Raw genomic sequence first — 21,932 nt, 5'->3', positions numbered from 1 at the left:
ATGAAACCCAGAGCTTTGTGAATACGAGGCAAGCATACTGCCAGTCCAGAGATTCTTGAAGCTTTGTCTAACTAAGAAACAACAAAAATGAAAAATCCAAGGCCCAAGGTATAACTGTTGGAGCTTCATTAAAGTTGGGTGACTGGGGCAGTGCTGATGGATTCTGATAAAGTCACTTAGGGAACTAATGTCAGCAGTAACTTTCCCAGACCTGCTTGCCTTTGTGGGAGGCCTAGCCAAGGATCTGCCTGCTGGGACGAACGAATCCAGTAAGAAGAGAGACAAGTGTTTATCACAGTTGTCTGTCCCTGACCACCTTTGCCATGACCTGTGCAAAGTCATCCTGTGTGATCTTCTCCAGCTGGCTTCTTAATTTGGTCCTAAACGTTTTGGAGATGTTAGCATCATTGCAAAGAATTTCTGTGGGAGGCAATCATTTCAAGTCTTGTCCACTAGAGGTCACTGTTGAGACACACATTTGACTCTGGCACCCCCCCCCCCCCCCCCCCAAGGTCTGCTACCTAAGATTGAAAAACAAGTTCCTGTTGTCAAAAGAAATGTTTTTGGCAGCTCTCTGGCTTGGCTTTGTACCACAGGGCATGTTGCTGTTGCCATTTACATCGTGAAGTTTTGTTACATTTACAATAGCTCTTTATCAAAGGAGCTATTTGGTTTTTATGTTTGGCTGTTAAAACTGAAATATGTATTCAGTTCCACACACCACTGTTTTTCACTGTTTATTATTGCTGCTTTCTTAAGTGAGGAACAGTTCTTTTCCCAGTAGGTCTAAGTAGAAGGAAATGTGTTCCTTGCTACACTGTTTCGTATTGGGTGTCACTGAGATTTTCTATAGCAGGATGTTCAGCATACACATGCCTATGACCAGATGTTAATTTACAGATAAAACAAATGGGAAATATTCATCTTGCTCACATTCATACTGATTTTTGCACTAATTAATAATGCTGTTTAGGGACAGATGCTAGGAGTTATCACATGGGTTTCCTTCAACCTGAGATGAAAGCCTCTAGACATTCATTTTCAACATGACAGTTCTCTTGACTTTGGAAAGTGATCCTGTATGAACAGGCGTCTCTGTAGGTACTGTAAGCAGCTTAAATAAAACAACAGCATGTCTCATTGTACAGCCCCTACATGTTGCGCATGGAGCCATCATCAGTGTGAGCTGTGAACTCAGATCACATCTCTTATCTTTGCTACCAGTGAGCAGCCCTCTGTTTTGGACAACGTGCCCCAAGTGTGTGTCTCTGAATGAAATCGTGCAGTTGGCTGCTTTAACTTTTAACTGTCACGTGGGACATTTCCTGAGGTATTGCCAGTTATGGCCGCAGTTTGGGATCTTAGCTGTGGGCTTTATCTTGTCATTTAATGTATTGGCAATGGCTTGTTAGGTAGTAAACCCAAGTATTATGGCCAGATATGACTTTTGAAAAGGCGATTTCCCATTACTGAGAGCTCAGATGTGAATCTGAAATCATAGCGAACAAGAAAATGCTAGGATATTTTCTTTAGTGATTTCATTTTTTAAAAAAAACCCGAGGTTGATATTCTGAGTACATAGTGAGTTAGGCCATTGCTTGTAAATTTTATGTAGACCAGTAGAATATGCACCACCAGTATCATTGTAAATGAACTGAGCAGGCTAAGGAAGAACACACAGCCCTGGGAATATGTGCAGATCCAGATGTAAAGAAGAAAATGGAACCGGTTTTAAAGGTGGGATACATTGACGACCTTCCCCATAGCCATAATGGGTTGTTGGATGAGCGAGAAGAATTTACTGTTCCAATTCATAATAATGACCTTCACCACCTTCTCAAGACCTTGCTGCTCCTGGCTCTCTAGTTACTCCCTCTCTCATAGCTTATCTGTCATCCCGTATGCAAAAATTTCTGTTCCGGGCTTGGATGAAATTAAAGTATGAAGGGGGGTATGCAAAATAAATCTCCTGTGCCATGAATTTATCTTGTGACAATATCAAAACAACTTGCTGTTTGCATTTTAACAGAGCACAAATGTATTTATAACACAGAGGCTTTGATCAATAGCTTATTTTTTTAATTAGTGCACATTTATCAGTTTGTTATTGTGCCATCGTTTGAAAGATTGGAGTTGGAAAAGTGTGCACATAGTATTTTTGAACCCGACAGCTATTAATTAAACAATATCTCTCTGCCGTTCCCGGTCATCAGGTTACCTTGAAAAATTGCCTGCAGTTGGCCGTGTGCTGTTATTTTTGGCATCAGTAAGCAGGCATGTGATGTCATCACGTGTGAGAGAGTGGTCCAGCCCCAGGTCAGATCTCAGGCAGTGAGCGCAGTGAATGGAGATTGTTCGTGGCATCCCTTGGGTGATGGACTCTGTTCCTTTTGGTCTGTTTGCTCCTAGCTCCTGTGACACCTCACCCTTGGCTTATGGGCCATGTTCCTTTTGGTCCCCTGGCTGCTGATTCCACCCCTCAAATGTACCTAATTTAGTATCCTTTTTCTTGGGACTTGGTTCCATGATAAAAGGAAGCCACCTAAAATATAGCATATTAATTCTCCAATGGTATCGTTTCAAATGGGAGGACATCAATCATAACAGCTCGAGAATGGTGACAGGCTGTGAAAATATAAGATGGGGTAGAGGAGCCTGTTATCTTCCAAATCCTAACCAGCCCATCCTACGGGTTGATATTGAGCAGTTTTTCTTTCTATTTACAGTTAAATGTCAGTCGAGCAGAAATGGCTTAATAACAAAATAGGATCTGCATATAGTGTTGTCCAATGTCCTAGACCATGAGCCAGCCAAGGTTAAGTCAAGGACAACAAGCACACACACACGAGATGGGGGAGGGGACATAAAAAGTGAATGAATATATCCTAGAATGTGCAATATACAGGCATGAGCATCTTAAAAAGGATTTCTTAACTTCTTAAATCATTGAATTATTATTATTACCCTTATTATTTAAAAATCAAAGGAAAACTGATCATAATCCCTGGAGATGTGCGCGTGGGGCTTATGATTTTACTGGCCTTGGGTCCTGCTCTGCCCAGACATGAGTTCTTTAAGCCGATGCATCTCAGATTCGTAAACTCTGGGCTGGAGGAAACACAGGACAGGAAAAACTGATGCTGTTTCTTGAAGAAAGTTCCCCAGAACTTTAAAAAGATGATTTTCATACAGAATGAGAAACTCAAATAAAAAGTGTTCATATCTAATTTATCAGCTTAAATTTACATTTCAAAATAAGGATTTCAAATCTTGTAGCCCCTGGTCTTGAGTAAAATGTTGTTTTGTGTGTGTGTGTGTGTGTGTGTGTGTGTGTGTGTGTGTGTGTGTGTGTGTTTAAGTAATGAATTTCTTTAGAATGTTTTCTTTTTCTCTGCCACTTAGTCTATTAGGACAGAATTGCCCATGTAATCATGGTTGGTAAACTTTTGACCTTATATTCAATCTGAACTGTCTTTTGTATGATTTTTATTTTATTTTCGGTATTGTTTCTCCTTGCCTGTATGTTCTTTGTTCTACTTATTTTCAGCTCCGAAGCTCTGGCTCCTCTTTTTGAAACCTGCCATTGTTCAGACACGCAAGGGAACTCCTGTCACTTCCATGAAGTCCTCTTCTCCTTCATAATGGACCATGGCTGTGTGGCATGTAATAGAAGACACCCCACAGTCCATCGGGTCGAAGGGCAGCACCCCACATATGAAATTAGCTGAGAATTAAGTGAGACAAGAGATGCCATTCATGCAACCAAACTCTCCTTTAAGTGGAGGAGTTAGACTTAATGTGGTTAGATAATCGGAGTCAGAAGGGCTGTGTCCTCCTGCAGCCCAAGTCTCTGCACCCCCATGTCTCTGGCCACTTCTGTATGTGAACTATGTGTACAGTTTAACTGTCCCAGGCAAGGGAAATCCAGTGCTTCTTGGACCAAGCATTTCTGCGACTCTAGAGTTTTACTTGTTTTCATTAGACAAGGGAGGATTACCAAGGTTGGAGGGCAGGACTTACATCTTGAGGGAGTTTGAAACCACTCAGTGGACTGTGTGCATCTTTCTATCTCTGGCTATCTTCCTCTACTTCCTCTTCCTTCCCTGCTCATGGAATTACACTTTTCCTCAGCTTCTAAACTTATGCTCTAATAGGAAGAGAAGCAACCCCATGTGGTCTCTTATGGAAGTAATTCTCAGTTGTAAGGGGAGACAGAAACTATTGGCAAAGCGTGCTCTGAGCATGTGTTGAAGGTTTGATTCAAGTACTCTCTGCCTCTTATTGTTAATAAGCATATATGAGCCATCCATGTGTTCATATACTGTATATGTTATACTGTACTATACTGTACTCTATACATACTAAAGTGTGCACATCAAAGAAACTAAACAGCTTTATTACACCTCACGCTCGCTTCCTCTGTTAATGGAGGACCTTGTGTGCATTTTGTTTGTTTGTTTGTTTGTTTCTCTTGATGTTTCTGAGCTTCTGGGGCATTTTTTATAGCAGGAGCGCTGTTCTTTTCTTCCTTTTCACTAGATGTCACTTCTTTCCCATGCCTCTGAGTGCCATTTTTTTCCTCTTTTGAGTGCTAATTGTTCTACCCAACCCCCAAACAACAGCTGTCTGCTGATGTGTGACTGAATTAGTGGAGACCAGAATCAAGTGTAATTAGGAATATGTTTCCCAGCAGAACCCAGGGTTTGTAAGTCTTCTTGAAGACAGTACGGACTGTCCCTGCTTTCCTGTCCGTGAAGTTAGTGCAGGCGTCAGGCGCTGCTTGGAAGGGGAGTAGCCCATGCCTGTCGGCTCTTCGCGTGTCTCCTTTAGCTGTGCATGCACACTTTTTATAGCTCAGGGACCTATATTTTTGCACATTTGGTTTCATATTACACAATCCGCCTTATTGCTTATTTATGCCATTTTCTCCTAATTTTTGTATGACTGATGGTTCACATTGCTGCTGGTAGGAGAGAGACCATATTTGTGTGTCTATGCAATGATTAACTCAGGGATATTTTTGTTTTGTTCTGGTTTGGTTTTTGGTTCATAACACTTCTTAAACTGCAGAACCCTAAAGAGGACCATGAAATGTGTTTGACCCTGGGCACACATGCTCCGCAAATCCTTGTTGATTAACCACAGGTGGAATTATTGTAGTTACTAATAATACTTGGTGAGCTGGTGGCCTTCATTAAGGTGGAGGCTTAGATACTTTGTGAATTTTTATTTTTACCTTGAGGGACATCTAGAACCTTTTAAATGAAAACTTGCTTCAGTGTTTCATAAACTTTATGTTTTTAAATAACCTGTAATTCCTGGAATTCACTGCTTTAATAGCTGCTTTGGAGGAAACCCCATAAAACCTGTGAAGCCGAACATGATTAGTGTACTTTTGAACTTCAAACTCGTACAGTAATATATAATTACTTCATTATCTACCTCGTGGTTCTGGACGGAAAGCAAAGGTAATTAATCACCATCAGTACAAATGTTCTTTTTTATTTGCATATGAAATTCCAAGGAGCATAAGTTCTTGCATGTGAGAGCAAAGATCTCTTTTTTTACATGGAATCTCTGAAATTGCATTGAAGGTTAGGATTCCTGGTTTGCTGTAGGATTTGGCACACATGTACTGAGCCTAGACAGTGCCTCCGGTGGGACTAGGAGCTGTTTTCTAACTGGGATGGGTAAGGGTTAAAGGCCTGTTTTCTCCTGCCATGCTCCAAGCCATATGCCCAACAGGTTCTGTGATCCTAGTTTCATTTAGGCCACAGGAGGACAGTGGCCGTCCAGTGTCCTGATCCATGAAAATTCTGGTCGTAGATATGCTGGCTCTTCTTCTTCTGTCTTGGATGGTCGTATATGTTTTGAGAAGCTTTGCTCATTTTCATGTACATGTCCTTGGTAGCATTTCTTTACCTTTGATGTAGGAACAAGCTAGCTTAGTATTCTTCACCACCCATTCTTCTTTTCTGTTTAAAAGAAAGGCCATAAAAACCTAGAGTGTAAAAAATAAGACCATGCCAAGCGGTGGTGGTGCACAGCTTTAATCCCAGCACGTGGGAGGTAGAAGCAGGTGGATCTCTGTGAGTTCAGGGCCAGCTTGGTCTATAAAGTGAGTTCCAGGACAGGCAAGGCTAATATACAAAGAACTCAAGAAACTGGTCATCAAAACAACAAATAATCCGATAAAAAGAATGGGTACAGACATAAACAGAGAACTCACAAAAGACAAATCTAAAATGGCTGAAAAACACTTAAGTAAAGGTTCAATATTGTTAGTCATTAGAGAAATGCAAATCAAAACAACTCTGAGATTCCATCCTATACCTGGAAGAATGGCCAAGATCAAAAGCACTGATGACAGTTCATGCTGGAGAGATTGTGGGGAAAAGGGAACACTCCTGAATTGCTGGTGGGAATGCAAGCTGGTACAGCCGCTTTGGATATTAGTGTGGCAATTTCTCGGAAAATTAGAAACAGTCTACGTCAAGACTTAGCAATACCACTCTTGGGTATATACCCAAAGGATGCTCAATCATACCACAAGGACATGTGCTCAACTGTGTTCATAGCAGCATTATTTGTAATAGCCAGAACCTGGAAACAGCCTAAATGCTCCTTGACTAAAGAATGGATAAAGAAAATGTGGTATATTTACACAATGGAGTACTACACAGTGGAGAAAAAAAAATAATGACCTGTAGAAATTTGCAAGCAAATGGATGAATCTAGAAAGAAACATATTGAGTGAGGTAACCCAGACCCAGAAAGAAAATATAATATATGCTCACTCATAAGTGGCTTTTAGACATAAAGCAAAGAAAAACCAGCCTACAATTCACAACCCCAGAGAACCTAGGCAACAATGAGGACCCTAAGAGAGACATACATGAATCTAATCTACATGGGAAGTAGAAAAAGACAAGATCTCCTGAGTAAATTGGGAACATGGGGATCAGGGGAGAGGGGAGGAAAGGAGGGGAGTAGCTCAATGAAAACAATTTTAAAAACCCAACCTCTCCCCCACACAAAACAAATAAATAAAAAAACAAGAGCACATAGTTTTGTTAGGGCAGTAGCCAGAATCCTTATTTTGAAACCTTTATTGGTGTGTGTGTGTGTGTGTGTGTGTGTGTGTGTGTGTTTCTGGGTACACCTGCCATGGTGTGCATGTGGAGATCAGAAGACAACAATGTGGAGTCACTTCTCTTCTTCTGCCTTCATGTGGTCTTTGTGAGGATCAAACTCAGCCCACTGGGATTCCCTGTAAGCGCTTTATCCCCAAAGCGTCTTACTGCCCCCTCTCCCCCCCGCACATATTTAATGCACTAGGCTTTTCGAAACAGTGATGTGTGTTGTAATTTAGTTTGACCCCCTCCCGTGTGATATTGTTGGGGCTAATGGACCTGGGTTAGGTGACGCCTTTGTGTCCCTGGAATTGGACAGGTGGCGACAGTGTTCTGCCTTATCCCTTGGCAGATGTGTGTGCTCCTGTGCCTGCTGCTCTCAGCCCTGTGCTGTGCTGCAGTCGCATGACCCTGTGAGGTGTGTGCTCTGGGTCTCTCTCTTCTTATCCTTTCCATTTCCATTCCATCACTGGCTTCCCATAAAGGACGTTAAAACTGAGCCGTGAATCTGCTTCTTTGAAAATCGTCTGAGGGCTGGGTCCCCTGGGCTCTGCATCCCAGCCCAGCAATCACTGGAGCTTAAACAGCTTTTGGTGCTTCTGGAGAAGTCATCACAATGTAGCTTCCACCACCCCACGTTTGGTGGTAGGGGCTGGGAGAAGGTCACCTCCGGATTCTATGCCTTCGCTTCTGATGGAAACCCACACGTTCTGCGCTGCTCCTGGCTTCCTGGCAGCGTGGGTGTTAACATGGTGCAAGGTCTATTAGCTGCCCTTCTGGAGCTGTAGGAGAACCACTGTCGGCACTAACCATATGGCGCCAAAGACCAATACGTGGCTTCCTGACCCCTCCGTGGGCTGCTCCCAGGCAGGGCTCCCATCCTTATGCTTTGCATGATGCCTGCTGTTCCCAGAGCCTGTCATTCTTCACAGTTTTGTTTCTTAGCCTTAGGGGGCAAAATGCTTTTTGATCAAAAAACCCGTGGAATGACTGAACCCACCCAAGGCAGTCTGTGTGATGTGTCTTCATCTCTCCAGCATGCCCTGGTGTGGCACTCCAGCACCTGAACCGTCTCTACAGGACCGCACTTGCTCATGATGAGTTTGGTCCTGGGTGACTGAATTCAGTGACTTGAGGATTTCCACCTTTCTGTGTCATTTATCTTACCCACCACGGTTCTCACCAGGGGAATCTCAGTTGGAGAAGCTGGTGTCAACTAGTAATGCTGGTATGGTAGCGTCTAGGTTGGGTGGATTCGTCTCAAAGTACTTTTTCTTTTTTTCTTCCTTTTCCCGCTTTTCATCAGTTCCCCAGGCTCTCTCTTGTTTGGGTAAGATTGCTCATATGACTATCACTGTAATTGTGTGGAGTAATGGGTAGACATTGACGAAGTGATCATAATAGGACCAATAGACTGACAGATCTCCAAACTAGAAAAGGCTATCTACCAACAGCAGCCTTGGCATCCCTTAGAGCTGATGGGAAATGCAGGTTCCCAGGTCCATCCCCATGCCACTGAGATGAAAATCTAGGCCACCCCATCTGTAAATCTTTCCATGCTCAAGATTTATGGTCCATGTCTTACGATGCAGTCCTAGAGCAGTACTGCCCAACAGAACATTCTGCAGAGGTGGAAATAAAGAGTCTAGAGACTGTGAACCGCATGGGATTGTGCAGCCCTTCCCAATATGAAAGTGCAGTGGCGACCACTGAAAGATGAAATGTTTCTTTTCCTGTGTGGTTTCACTGGTTTCCAGTTCGTCCTAGCTGGGAAGGCATGGTCGAGTGACTCAGTTCATGGTGACAGGAGCTTGTGGCATAGCCTTATGTGGCTGTGCTGTGGATCAGGAGGTAGAGAGAGTGGGATTTGAACCAGGGGCTGGACTGTCTTCTTCAAGACCTGCCCCTAGTGACTTACTAGGCACGAGGCCCTACCTCTTCAAGACTCCACAGCCTCCCCAAACAGTGCCACCAGCCAGGTAACAAGTGCTCAGAGCATGAGCCTGTGAGGTCTTTTCAGATCCTAATCATAGCAGATTTTTTTTCACTTTGATTAATCTAGTTTTAAACTAGATTATATATATATATATATATATATATATATATATATATATATATATAGTGGTTACCCACTGACCAGCTTGGCTCTAGAGAAATTTTGTTCTGTGTTCATAAACTCTTAAAATGCTTAAAGATAACTTTTTATCAGTCACAGAATTACTAATTTTACAGCACAGAACAGAATTCTCCAAGAGTGGAGCTCTGTTGCTGTGACCTCGTTTGTCTTACTCCTCCTCTTGCTGGGGGTGCTCTGCTGCTTGCCAGCTAGGTGTGGAAAACCCTTCTCAAGAGTCCCTTATTGGCCATGTAGCTTGTGCTGGTTGTAAATATAAAATGATGAGGGGCTAGAGAGATGGCTTCCTAGTTAAGGACACTGGCTGCTCTCGCAGAGGACCTAGGTTTGATTCTCAGTACCCACATGGCAGCTCCCAGCCATCTGTTTCTCCAATTCAAGGTGATCTGATGCCCTGCTCTGGTCTCCTCAGGCTTCAGGCATGCATGTGGTCCATAGACATACATGCAGACAAAATATCACATATACATAAATTTTAAAAATGTGTATAGCATGGCGGCAAATGTCCTTCTAGATGTCACACTCTTCCTCGGGAATGCCCATGATCTGTAGGATGAGACGGAGAGAGGGAGGTGCACTATGAGGCTCCTTGCTCTACAGTGGCCTAAGGGGAACTCTAAGTGGGACCCACTTTGTCGTTCTTGAACCTGTCATCCCCCTATCTTAGTCCCCTGAGTGATGGTATTACAGATGCGTGACCCCGTGCTGGCTCTGATGAAGCCCCCTCAGAGACAAGCTAATGAGGCCTTTAAGTCCCTCGGGTTTTTTTGTTTGTTTCTTTTTTTGTGTGTGGAACCTCCCAAATACTTTGGAGACTATTTTCTGAATTGCTGAGTCTGAGCCAGAATATAAGATAGATGGACCTGGAACCTTCCAGATACTTCGGTGACTATTTTCTGAATTGCTGACTCTGAGCCAGAATATAAAGTAGACAAACCTCTAAGACAACATTCATAATTTTTGCTTTGTTTGGTTTTATTTTCATTAAGTAAAAACTTGAAGGAAGAAATAGTGCCGTGCTGGGTTGGTTTGTCTAAAATTGTTAGAAACCCCAGAATGTACTCAGCAAACAGGCCCTGGGCTTAACATCTGGGCTAAAAAGGAGCCCCGGAAGTGGTGTGGTCTTCCCATTGACACAGAGTGTGACCTTGGGAGCCTGGGAGCAGCAGAGAACAGTTGTGGCCTTCCTCCCAAATTTAGCAGCCGAACTCTCAAAATTAGAGGAACTGTCACTGACAAGACAGAGAATGCTCCTAAGTCCTCTGTGGCAAGCACAGTTCTGCATGACTGCACATCCTAATTGGGGACCCCAGAGTTGCATGATTTGAATCTATTATCATTGATTTTCACAATCCTTCTCTTCTTAGACTTATAAAATGTTAAAAGCAGGTAGAAGAGGATTTGAAATGACCACAATTCGCTTTCTCATTCTACTCTGGAGGAAAAGGAGTTCCAGAGAGGTTGTCTGTTGTAAGGAGACACCCAGAAAAGACAAGGCAGAGTCAGGAAGGTCTGAGTCAGCCTGTGATGTCTGACCAGATACCTAGTCCTTCTCTGCTGCTTCTGGGCACACAATTCTGCATCGTCTAGGGACCCGATGCTCTCAGAGCACGCACTGTGCAGGCAGATGGACAGGGTTTCCGAGTGGTAATAAGAGACATTGATGCACACTGTTTACTTATATTCTCTTAAAAAAAATTTTGAAGTTGTATTTATTTGTTGTTTTGTGTGTCTGTGTGATGTGTATCTGTGCATGCTGTGGTGTATATGCAGAGGTCAGAGGGCAACCTCTTCAGTCACTCCTTACATCACATGGATTCCCTGGAGCTCAGTGGCGCAATCAGTTAGCGTGTGGTACTTATATGACATCACGTGGCTCCCCAAGGATTAAATACAAGTTATCTGCCTTGGAAGTGTCTTTAACTGCTGAGCCATCTCACCAGCCCCCTTAATTATGTTTTCAAGTGCTTCTTTTTGCTAACATGTCCCACGGATGCCGTGGAATACCCCAGGAGAGGCTTTTGCCTGGCAAGATTTTGCAGGGTAACTAACTGTTGGGATCTTCTGTGCTGTGTATATACATGATTTATTCACCACAGCTTTCTATTGCTAACCTTTTACGTCGGTCATGGTTTTGTGAGGATAAGCTGGCTTTCCAGACACTGCCTCTGTTTCCATGGTAGACTATGACAACAACCCTTCTTTTGTAACTTTCTTTCTCTAAATAGCACAGCAGATCTCTTACTTTACCTGCAAAGCATCACTACCCTAGATGTCAGGAGTATAGCACCCTGCACATGCTTAGCAGTCTCTGAATTTTGGTTGGATGAATGGTCTTCTGTCCCAATAAATCGGAATGTTATTCTATTTTTACCAGGGCTGATGAAAAATTCTGTAGTTTACAGGGAAATAATAGCTATGCATTTGGTTCTTCCCTTCCCGTGTGAATGGAGTCTCAACACAACACATTCAAATGCACACCAAAAGGCTGAGAGTGGTTTGGTAAATTGAATGCAGGGTTATTGTTTGTGTCCACTAAACAAAGTCCTAAATCACATTTAACATAATTGGTGGTTTTAAATTGGACCACTTTAGCAAGGAGAGTGAAATAATCTCTCATCCTGTCAAAGAGGCGATACCTTTAGACCAGCCTTTAATTGCATTGGCAGAGTAGGTTTGGGGAGGCGGCAGTAATTCTGGCCACATTATTCTTGGTTTGTGGCTAAATTGAGATCATCATTTTCTCTTGGTTTCAGTAACTTTCTTTATTGCTCTTCAAGCTAATCAGATCACTGTAGTGAGAGGAGGCTTCACTGTTAGCTCCAGGGTGGACAGAGAAGAGGGTTAGGTCTCTGGTAGCTGCCCTTCACTTTGGTCCGTGGAGAGAACACATACCCTTAGAGTAAAGTTTGATGCTTATATAAAGTGAACATCACTTATTTACATGAAAGAATACACACCTAAAATATGGTTTTGCCACCATTTTGTTAGGCTTTTGGTTATTTGTTTGAGTATCCACAAGTCATTCTGAAATTCTTCCCAGCTGTCTAGACTATTCCATAAAATGCTGGTGCTTTTGTCTTCATCCATTTGGGGAGCTAATGCAAAGCTCCGTGGGACCACTGCCACCTGCCTGTGGCTGGAGTGTACCCCAGTCTTTGTCTTTCATGTCCCTCCTTCCAGTGGAAGCATGTCCTTTCCATCGTCCCAAGTATTTCCTCTCTTAAGGAAATCAGGCCATAGATTTGGCTGGAGAGATGGCTCAGCGTTTGAGGCTAGATCACAATCAAAATCAAAAGAAATCAGGCCACTGATACCTGTGGTCTTTCTCAGTGTTGAAAAGAGTGACTCAGAGCGAATACGAACAGTATCACCCTTTACTTTGTCTTGCCTGGGAGCTGCCAAGTGCTGTTCTTGGAATGGCTGTTTGGATCCATCTCTCAGATGTTTGGAATTTTCATACATCTGTGCAAAAGTCCTAAGCACAAGCACTCCTGGTTCTGAGTTTAGACTTAACTCAGAGTCAGGAAGGCTGGCCAGCAAAGCGACTTTCCCAGCTGTCAGTGGCTGGGAGAAGAGAGCTGAGCTGCTGGGAAGGGAAGTGAGTGCTCCAATATGAGGCATGGCCCGCTTGCGCGTGCTGCATCCAAGGCCACATTGGTGTTTTGAGTGGTCTGGAAAGTTTGGAAAGTATAGTTTCCGTGAACTGCGGATAAGCTGCATGTGTTTGCTTACAGAAAATTAGATAGCAATTAGGATAGATGAGTGGCAATATGTTGAACTCCCCAACCAACCCCCCCCCCCCACACACACGCACTTTGCTACCATTTTGAAGTGGAACATTTGTCTCTCAGTGTCACTGGGGATTGGTTATAAGAGCCCTGGTTAACAAAATCCAGGGATTCTCGGGTCCCTTAGGTAAAAAGGTACAGTATACGCACATAACCCAGGCACATTCTCCAAGCACTTTCAATCATTCTAGATTACGATGGTATCTCATGAGATACAAATGCTTGTTAAACTGCATATTTAGAAAGTAATAACAAGAAAAGCCTGCTCTATAAAGTCAGGATGGATGCAGTATTTTCTCCAAGTATTGTTGATCTTTGGTTGATTGACTCCTGGATGTGGTTTAATAAGAAGTAAACCCAGCCTACCTGTGAGCTAGTTGCTTTCCTTGGAGCGCCATGACACTTCCATTTGAAAGCAAAAGGTGCTGCTGGTATTTGTGCACTCAGGGTTCCTCAAAGTAGCAGATACTAACGGCTGCCAAGACTTTTGAGACGTTTTATTTGTCTTCAGTTGTGGACTATAAGTAAGGAGATCCCGTGCAGGTCCCAGGTGGTTCTCTTCACCTGTGACTCGTACACTACTGTCCACAGCATGCTACTGAGTTGGCTCTCTGCATTTCAACATAAAAATGTATTGATTACCAGGCAGTAATGGCACAAGCCTTTAATCCCAGCACTTGGGAGGCAGAAGCAGGCAAATCTCTTAAGTTCGAGGCCAGCTGCTGGTGGTATGGTCTACAATGTGAATTCCAGGACAGCCAGGGCTGTTACATAGAGAAACCCTGTCTCAAACCCCACCTACCCCCAAAAAGAATGTATTGATCGGTTATTAATATGACGTGTGTGTGTGTGTGTATGTATGTATGTATGTATGTATGTATGTATGTTTTTATCAAAGTATATTACTCCAAAGGACAAAATTAGGAAGGAAGAACATTGAACATTGTATTATTCTACTATTTCAGGTTGAGGTTAAACTGTGATTGAGGTCAATGTTAACAAGGGCAGCTTCTCAGATACAGTATTATTTACGAAGCTTGGATGTAGCCTCATTCACTGCAGTTAGCTGTCTAGTGCTGGAGGTTCAAGGCAACCACAAGGAGGAGAATAACTGCAAGTGTTAGACTTATGGCAAGGACATGTGTGCGGTGTACTGTTCCCCGAGAGGCTGCTGCCTGTTGGGGTCCTCCTTTCATTCCTGCTGCCCCCCTCCGTACACCCGAGGTTTTATCTGATCACATAAAAGAAACACTTCAGTTTCTTCCACGTCATCATTAGTTATTACCCACGAAAATAAGTAAACTTACAAAATGTAATTGAGACCTGTGCGTGGACAACCCTGAAGGCTGACCTCGCTTGCTTTCGCAGGGAAAATGCATGGCTAGCATCCTTTACACCTTGCATTCACACGTGGCCTCTCCATTCCCATAGCTGTGCCCCCAAACGTAGCAGAACTGAAGAACTTGGAGGTGCTTAACTTCTTCAACAACCAGATCGAGGAACTGCCCACCCAGATCAGCAGCCTTCAGAAGCTGAAGCACCTGAACCTGGGGTGAGTACTGGACGAGCTTGCAGAAGGGATGCCGGTAGAGAGGTAAAGGGAATCAGGGTGTGGGCAAGCGAGGGACAGCATTTACGTGGTTATCCCGTGGGAGAAATGAGTTTCTCATCGCTTTTTATGTTTCAGGCTTAAGAAAAGGCTGTTTTTTTAATATTTCCTTTCGCTGTCCTCCATTAGTACATATCTAGTTGGGAGCTAATCGAGAAGCTGGTTGGTTGTTGGCACACAATAAGGAAGTTATTTTTCATGATTTTCATTGTGCTGGCCAAGGAAGGACTGACTTGAACAGCATTAACTGTTCAGATTACCTGGGCTCCTGTTGGACTGTTCTCTGTGTATACATAGAAGTAGCTTGGCAAACACATTCCATCTGTGCAGTGGCCCCTCGCACTGCACTGTGACTTCTCGCCGTTTTCCTGTGTTGTGGGAGTAGGGAGCAGTCCTACATTTCACACCAAGGTAAAGAAAGGAGAGTGATTGAGCTGAGGCTGCAGAACCAAGCATCAGTGAACGGCAGTTGTACCTTGCCTCTGTGTAGCGCTGGCCTGTTAGTTCTTGTGCCAGCACTTGACCCTGTCCAATTTGTGAGGTGGAGAGGGCGGGATTCAGCACTTTCCTGACACAAAGAGGCAACCAAGCTCCTTGCAAGGGGTTAAGCCATTTGCTCCTGATTACCCCTGGCTTTGGTGGCCGAGTGAGGTGGAGACCTCCATTGATTTGGGTCCATCAGACCTCATGGATAGCAAGTGGAACTCTGGCTTTTGAATTTCATCTCCGCTTCCCTAGCTGGTGGCTGAGTGCTAGTCCATTCATGTTCCCATCTCTGCACAAGCCAATTTAGTCATAAAATTGTAGCCACTGGATGTTGCCATCATGTTAGCGAGCTACAAGGCAAGAGCAGTATACTGCGTATTTATCAGTCTCATAGGGAGCTTGGGAAATGGCTGCTAGTTCATTCTTTACATGAGGGGTTTGGTTAGATAACTCTTGTTTTGAAGCTCCGTTTGGATAAGAGACCAGCTTTACAAGATCTGCGAGCATCTGCTTGCTAATGCGTGAGAGGAAGCGGAGTGAAAGAGAACAACCTCCCTTCAAATGACAGCTTTCCCTTGCTCGTGTTCACACTGGATCCCCACCCGTGAAACAGAACAGGAAGGATTATGCATTTAGTTCTTGAGTTTGAAGATTAATAATATGTCCCGGCTCTGGGGAGATTGCTCAGTGGATAAGAGTGCTTGGTTTTGAACCAGGAGGGCCTGGGTTCAAATCCTCAACACCCATGTAAAAACCAGGATTGGCCTTGAGTATTTGTAGCTCAGCACTGGGGGTATCGAGAGAGGCACAGGTAGATCCTGAAAACCTGCTGGCTAGAAAGCCTCGCCAAAATGGCAAGCATTAGGTTCAGTGGGAGAACTAACTTATTTAAAAAATAAGGTATAGAGTGATTAAAGAAGACACACACTCTGTGTCCTTCTCTGGCCTGCACAGGGGCACATACAGATAAGTACATGTACATAAATCACAAACATACAAAAAAAACATTAGTTGTATGGTAAATTAGTATGCAGAAATGCTAAAAATATGTATCTTTACTGTTAAGCTGTGCATTTGTAAAATTAAAAAAATACATATAAGATGTATGTATATGTAGTATATACATCTATTAGCATATTATAAGGATATTAATGCACAGTGCATATTTGAATAGCATGTAATTAGGAACATGACCTAATATATGTTAATCAGAACACAGCACTAGTGATTGTTATCATCAATGTTTCACTAATTTGTTCATTTATTTCTTGACTATGTAAGTTGCTTATTCTATGTCAGCATTACTGATGGGGAGCAAGGATCAATATCTTGGTGTGGACCTTAAGATAGGGGCACGGCACACTGTCAGTGAACACAGTAGGGTCGTAGTTGTGCTGGGGCTGATGGAACTGTAATGGAATCCGAGACATGAGGGTTAAGGTTAGGCTGTAGATGGGGTTCTCAAGAGGCTTTACACAGGATGAATGCTGGAACCCAAACCATGCTTGCGAGTGAGTTTCTGACCTAGACAACCAAGCCGGCATCTCAGGTTGAGAGAGCCACACGTTTCAAAGCTCAGAGCACTGGAACTGCTGGGCTGTTTATTGAGAGTTCACTGGTGTAACTGGATGTAAAATGAGAGGCAGGTGGTGGTCATGTGAGATGCAAGACTAGCCAGACACTTGGGAATTGCTTGCCGATCACCTGACAGATGCTTGTTGAGTTCCAGGTGGCTACCAGGTGCCATTTTAGGTAATAGCAATGCAGCCTTCATGGGGCTCAATGGAGCCGTCATGTTGCCCTGATTCATATGATGGAGCTCTAGTTGCAGACTGTGTCTGCCTGACGATTAAAGAATTTGTCTTGCAGAGTAGTGGGTATGAAATGAGAGAAGTTTTGTCTGAAAGCTCAGTGTGGAGAGTGCTAACGGGAGTTGGGGTAGAGGCCAAGAGGCCAGTGGGGAACAGCGGGGAAGCCGCCTCTGTGGCTGAGATGATCCGGGTCAGTGACAGTCGAGGAGGGGCTGGAGGGGTTAATTTGAAAACTATGTAGAAGAAAAATTGTCCAGACAGTTACTGATGGGAGGGATACAATCTAGATTTCTGTGTTGAGCTTGGAATTTGAGATGGAGACACATTTGGGAAGAGCATAATGAGCTCAGGCTTGGTTCAGTTGAGTTTGAACAGAAGGGTCAACTTGATGAACATACACCTTAGTTATTTTCTTGTCCTTTTGGAATTAGTTGTACTTTTGGCTCTAAGTTTATTGATTATGTAAAACTTCCAGTGTTTAATTCCATAGCTCCATAGAAGTTGGCATCGCAACAAAACTTGTAGTTCATTGGGAAAGGAATTAAGATGGGTTTCAACAAAGGAGTTTCTGTCCTTGAATGTCATAGAGAATTATACATGCACATTAAGGCCAGGGAAGGCAGGATGGAGAGGACTGCTTGGCACAAGCAGGTAGAACGCAAGTGTGCACTCGGAAGACCATAAGCACAAGGTTAGGTCACGCGCATCCATAGTCCTGAAGATGCACTTAACCAAACAGATTTCGTGTTATGTAATATTTGCTGTTTGTTATGATGATTCCAAGACATGAAAGAACTTTAGGCCAGCTCACAAGAGAAAGTTTTGATCTGTTCTTAACTCTTAAAAGTACACTGCATTGTGTATTTTACAAGAAATGAAAAGCCCTAGATGTTCAGAGTTTGCAGTTTAATAGGTTTTGGGCAGACTTCACTGTAGAGGACCACAGTCAACTGTTCTGGACTGCCAGCCTAGTTTGTTGCTAGAATTCATCTTGTAAGCACTTGGCAGTTAGTGAAAGTCCTGACATAGATGTGTTTCACAGACTGTGACATCATAGGGACCCTAAAAAACCCTCTGTTCTAAGGTGAGTAGTCCAGCCTGGGACCCCCTCTGCTTATTACTTGTAAATCTACTTTTCTCTTGGGTTCCCTTTTGCTTCCTCATTTCTCATGAAGTCTGGGTTGGTAGAGGTGGGCAACACTGTGTCTCTTATTAGAATGGTCAATAATTGGGTTTATTTCCGGTGTCACAACCTCTCCTCCCTGTCAGCTTACACTGAAGTGTTTTTAAAGTGACTTTTAAGTATTCTCAAAGAGAGCTGCAATAAGAAAAATAAAGGTCTTGAAGAATAAAAGATAATATCAAAATATTCTCTTTGATTTTATATATACATATACATATATATGTGTGTATGTATGCATATGTAATTCGCTTCTCTGTAGTAATAAAATGCTAGCCAAGCACAATGCGGGGGCTGAAGGGTTTATTTGGCTGACAAATTACAGTCTAGCATTAGGGGATGACAAGGCAGGAACTGCGGCAGGAACTAGAGAGAACACCTGCTTACTAGCTTGTCGCGTCTGATTTCTTCAGTTGCCTTGCTTCTACAGCTCAGGCCCAGCTGCTTGAGGGATGGCACCACCCGTAGTGTCTGGGCATTCTCACACCAATGAGCCATGAGGAAAGCGCCTCACAGACATGCCTGTAGGTCAGTCTGATAGAAGAAGTTCTTCAGTGAAGAGTCTCTTTGCTCAGGTGTGTCTAGTTGACAGCTAACCTTAGCCACCACACATATACGCACGCAATACACACTTAGAAGTGTGTGTATATGTATCATAAGGTTTACCATCTTAACCTTTCTTTAGGGTGGCAGTCAAGAGTGCTGCTTCCACACTGCTAATACACATGAATTCTCTTGTCTTACAAACCTGAAACAACCAGTTTCCCTCCCTCTGCCCCAGGCCCTGGCAACCAGCATTCTAACTGGAGACAATTGTGATCATTGGTTTATAGTTAGAGAACAGGAATGTGATGTCCCTTCCCGTCACAATGAATGGATGAAATAAAGCAAATACCCGGAATACATGTTTTGAATTCTTGTTTGCTCATGCTTAAGGAAGTTTCTCATCAGACAGATAGGTATTTTGTGTATTCGTATGTAGAGTGGTGTTCGAGTTTTCCTATTGGAGGAAGTGATAACTAAAAATTTTCATTTTGTGAACATGGGTTGTCTGAGTAAAATGCTTAGATTGAGTTTAGTATGCATTATCTCATTGGAGAGGTAAAATATGAAAGTCAGCAGGATAAAGTGATTTTCACCAGAGGCAGGTGGCAGGGATGAAGAAGTAAGAAGATGCTAAAAGACCAGGAATTTCAGGCATAAGTTCAAGAGGTTATTATATACCACAGTAACTAGAGTCAACAGTGTCTACTGTATTTGAAGCTGCTCAGAGAGTAGATTTGTATGTATTTGTATTCCTGATATAGTCTCAGCACGATCAAAATGCTCATGGAATAAGGAATATGTTAAATAACTTAACGTGATGATCCAGCATGTTGCATGTACCATTTGTGTGACTATTTCCTCTGGTCAATTAAATTACCTGAATAAGCTGAAAAATCAATTGTATTTCGTAAATGCTGACTCATGGCAGGCGTTGGGGCTTTCATCCTGATGAGCTGGGTTTGCACCGTTTCTAGTGTTCTTGGTGAATTTCTGCTTTGTGAGAGGTGACAAGTTCCTTCTGTCCTCAAACCACAGCATGAACAGGCTGAACACACTGCCTCGAGGATTTGGTTCTCTCCCGGCTCTGGAGGTCCTGGACTTGACTTACAACAACCTGAATGAACATTCTCTCCCCGGAAACTTCTTCTACCTCAGTGAGAAACTTTTCATTCTGTAAATCTCTTTAACATGGTACTTTGGTTCTAAGAGTGCTGATTTCTTTGCCAGTGCCAAAACTCTTAAGAGAAAATTGCTAGAAATATATGTATTTATGTATTTCCATCACAGTCCTTTTGCATATTCCTTCATCGTTCAGCAGTATTTGTATTCGATGTATAAGCGGACTCAATAATGTCACATTAACTTTCCAAGAGAGATTTTGTTCCTCAGTGAGACCAAGTCTCACATCTAGCTAGGAATCTTGATTTTTTTTAAGAGTGTGAAAGAAAATAAAGAAAAGGTTCTTTCCTGGTTACTATTAATTCTCTGCAATGCACTGCTCAAAGATACTCCAGGAAATTATTTATAAAAATATCCATTCATAAGCTGCTAACAGAATTGTTTAAATATCTAGCTCAGATTCTTACTTAAGTCTTTGAAGAGCTCTCCTTGCCATAGACTGACATTGTCTAGTATACAACCATTATGGAATTGTTTGTTACAGATGGTTACATGTTTATCTTTTCTTGCTATAGATACATAGAAAAATCAGGATGACTGACATCCCAGCAACTCATGACATACTCAGGGAAGAGTTGTATGTGAAGTCAGTTTATCTGCACCTGTGACAGGGACTTCTGTGTTGTGTGGACAGTCTGTTGGCCATGTTCTGTGTGTTTATTTCTATCACTAAGTTACTGCTGAGAAAGGACCTCACTATATAGCTTTGCGTGGCCTAGCCCTCGCTATGGCGACCAGGCAGGCCTCACACTGTGGTGAGTCCCCTTTCTTTAACCTCTTGTCACGATGCCCACACTAGAAAATCTGTCACTTCTGAAGCAGCCTATAAAATTCCACTTTTTAACTTCCCTTTCACACCGTCTACCAGACATTCTGAAGCACATAAACCCAATTCTAAATTGTTTTCTTGGGCCACAGAGAAAATGATTTTTCTTTTTTTTTTAAATATTTATTTATTATGTATACAATATTCTGTCTGTGTGTATGTCTGCAGGCCAGAAGAGGGTACCAGACCTCCATGTGGTTGCCGGGAATTGAACTCAGGACCTTTGGAAGAGCAGGCAATGCTCTTAACCGCTGAGCCATCTCCCCAGCCCCAAAATGATTTTTCTTATATGTGATAACATACATTTCTGTCTGTTTTCCCATGTTGGAATGTAATTTGATAGCTGCTAAGCAAATTTTTAAAGTACATCTAATTAAATTTGCTTTGTTGTTGGTAGCTATTTAAGATTTTAGCCCTCAGCGGCTGGGATCATACCATCATCTTATAATCTGTGCAAGTATTCTGCTTGCTTTAAGCTTTAATCTCTTAAATCTATGTCCTCATTTTAGCACCTTTGTCTTCATTCAGTTTCATCATTAAAGTGACAAAGAAAAGTGACAGTAATTAGACTGATTATGGAAACAAAAAGTCACGACGATGGTGTCCGTCACGGGAAAGCCCTTCGTATACTTATTCTTAACATGGATCTATTTGTATAAGAAACTCCCAATCTGACGTAGATCCGTTTTGATGGACGAGCCTCTTTGCTCTGGATTCTGATGTGGGTGGCCCTGTGGGACCACGTGGTCCTTCTTTCTTTGGAACTGCAAATGGTATAATAAATGTGAATCTAAAGTACTAGGGAAACATGGCTATCGTTTCTGAAAACATCGCAAGGGTGCCAACCTCTTTGTGTAAAGCCCGGGGTTGTTAATTGTGTCAGTCCTTCTGGATACAGATGTTTTCCTGGATACACCGGCACCACAATCAACCGGTAAATCTAGGTTTGACCTGCTCGCTATTAGAGTGAGCCCTAGGTATGTCACAGGCTTTTCACCTCGCCAGGGTTATTAATCAAAGCTGACTCCCTTGCATTGATCAGACCCCAGATGGTTGGATTCCTTGCCACCCTGTTTATATATTGCTGTTTAATTTACAGCCACCCTGCGTGCACTCTATCTAAGTGACAACGATTTTGAAATCCTGCCTCCAGATATTGGGAAGCTCACGAAGTTGCAGATAGTAAGTAATTTATCTAAATTCTTAGAAAATCAATTCACTTCTGCAGCCCTTGTAG

The 21,932-nt window shown here is 42.8% G+C and overlaps 1 protein-coding gene across 3 annotated transcripts in view; it reads left to right on the top strand.

The window, feature by feature from the left end:
* Rsu1 (Ras suppressor protein 1) overlaps window positions 1-21,932 on the top strand; it is a 176,638-nt gene that overhangs the window by 32,541 nt on the left and 122,165 nt on the right. For all 3 annotated transcript variants that reach the window (XM_075970520.1, XM_075970521.1, XM_075970519.1), the window contains exons 4-6: window positions 14,490-14,610; window positions 19,726-19,844; window positions 21,795-21,877. In XM_075970520.1, coding sequence (XP_075826635.1) covers window positions 14,490-14,610; window positions 19,726-19,844; window positions 21,795-21,877 — 323 coding nt within the window. The remainder of the gene's footprint in view (window positions 1-14,489; window positions 14,611-19,725; window positions 19,845-21,794; window positions 21,878-21,932) is intronic.

Source organism: Microtus pennsylvanicus, chromosome 4, assembly GCF_037038515.1.
Source record: "Microtus pennsylvanicus isolate mMicPen1 chromosome 4, mMicPen1.hap1, whole genome shotgun sequence".
Lineage (NCBI taxonomy): Eukaryota > Metazoa > Chordata > Mammalia > Rodentia > Cricetidae > Microtus > Microtus pennsylvanicus.
Note: the sequence above shows the minus strand (reverse complement) of the source record. Positions and strands in the feature narration are given on the sequence as shown.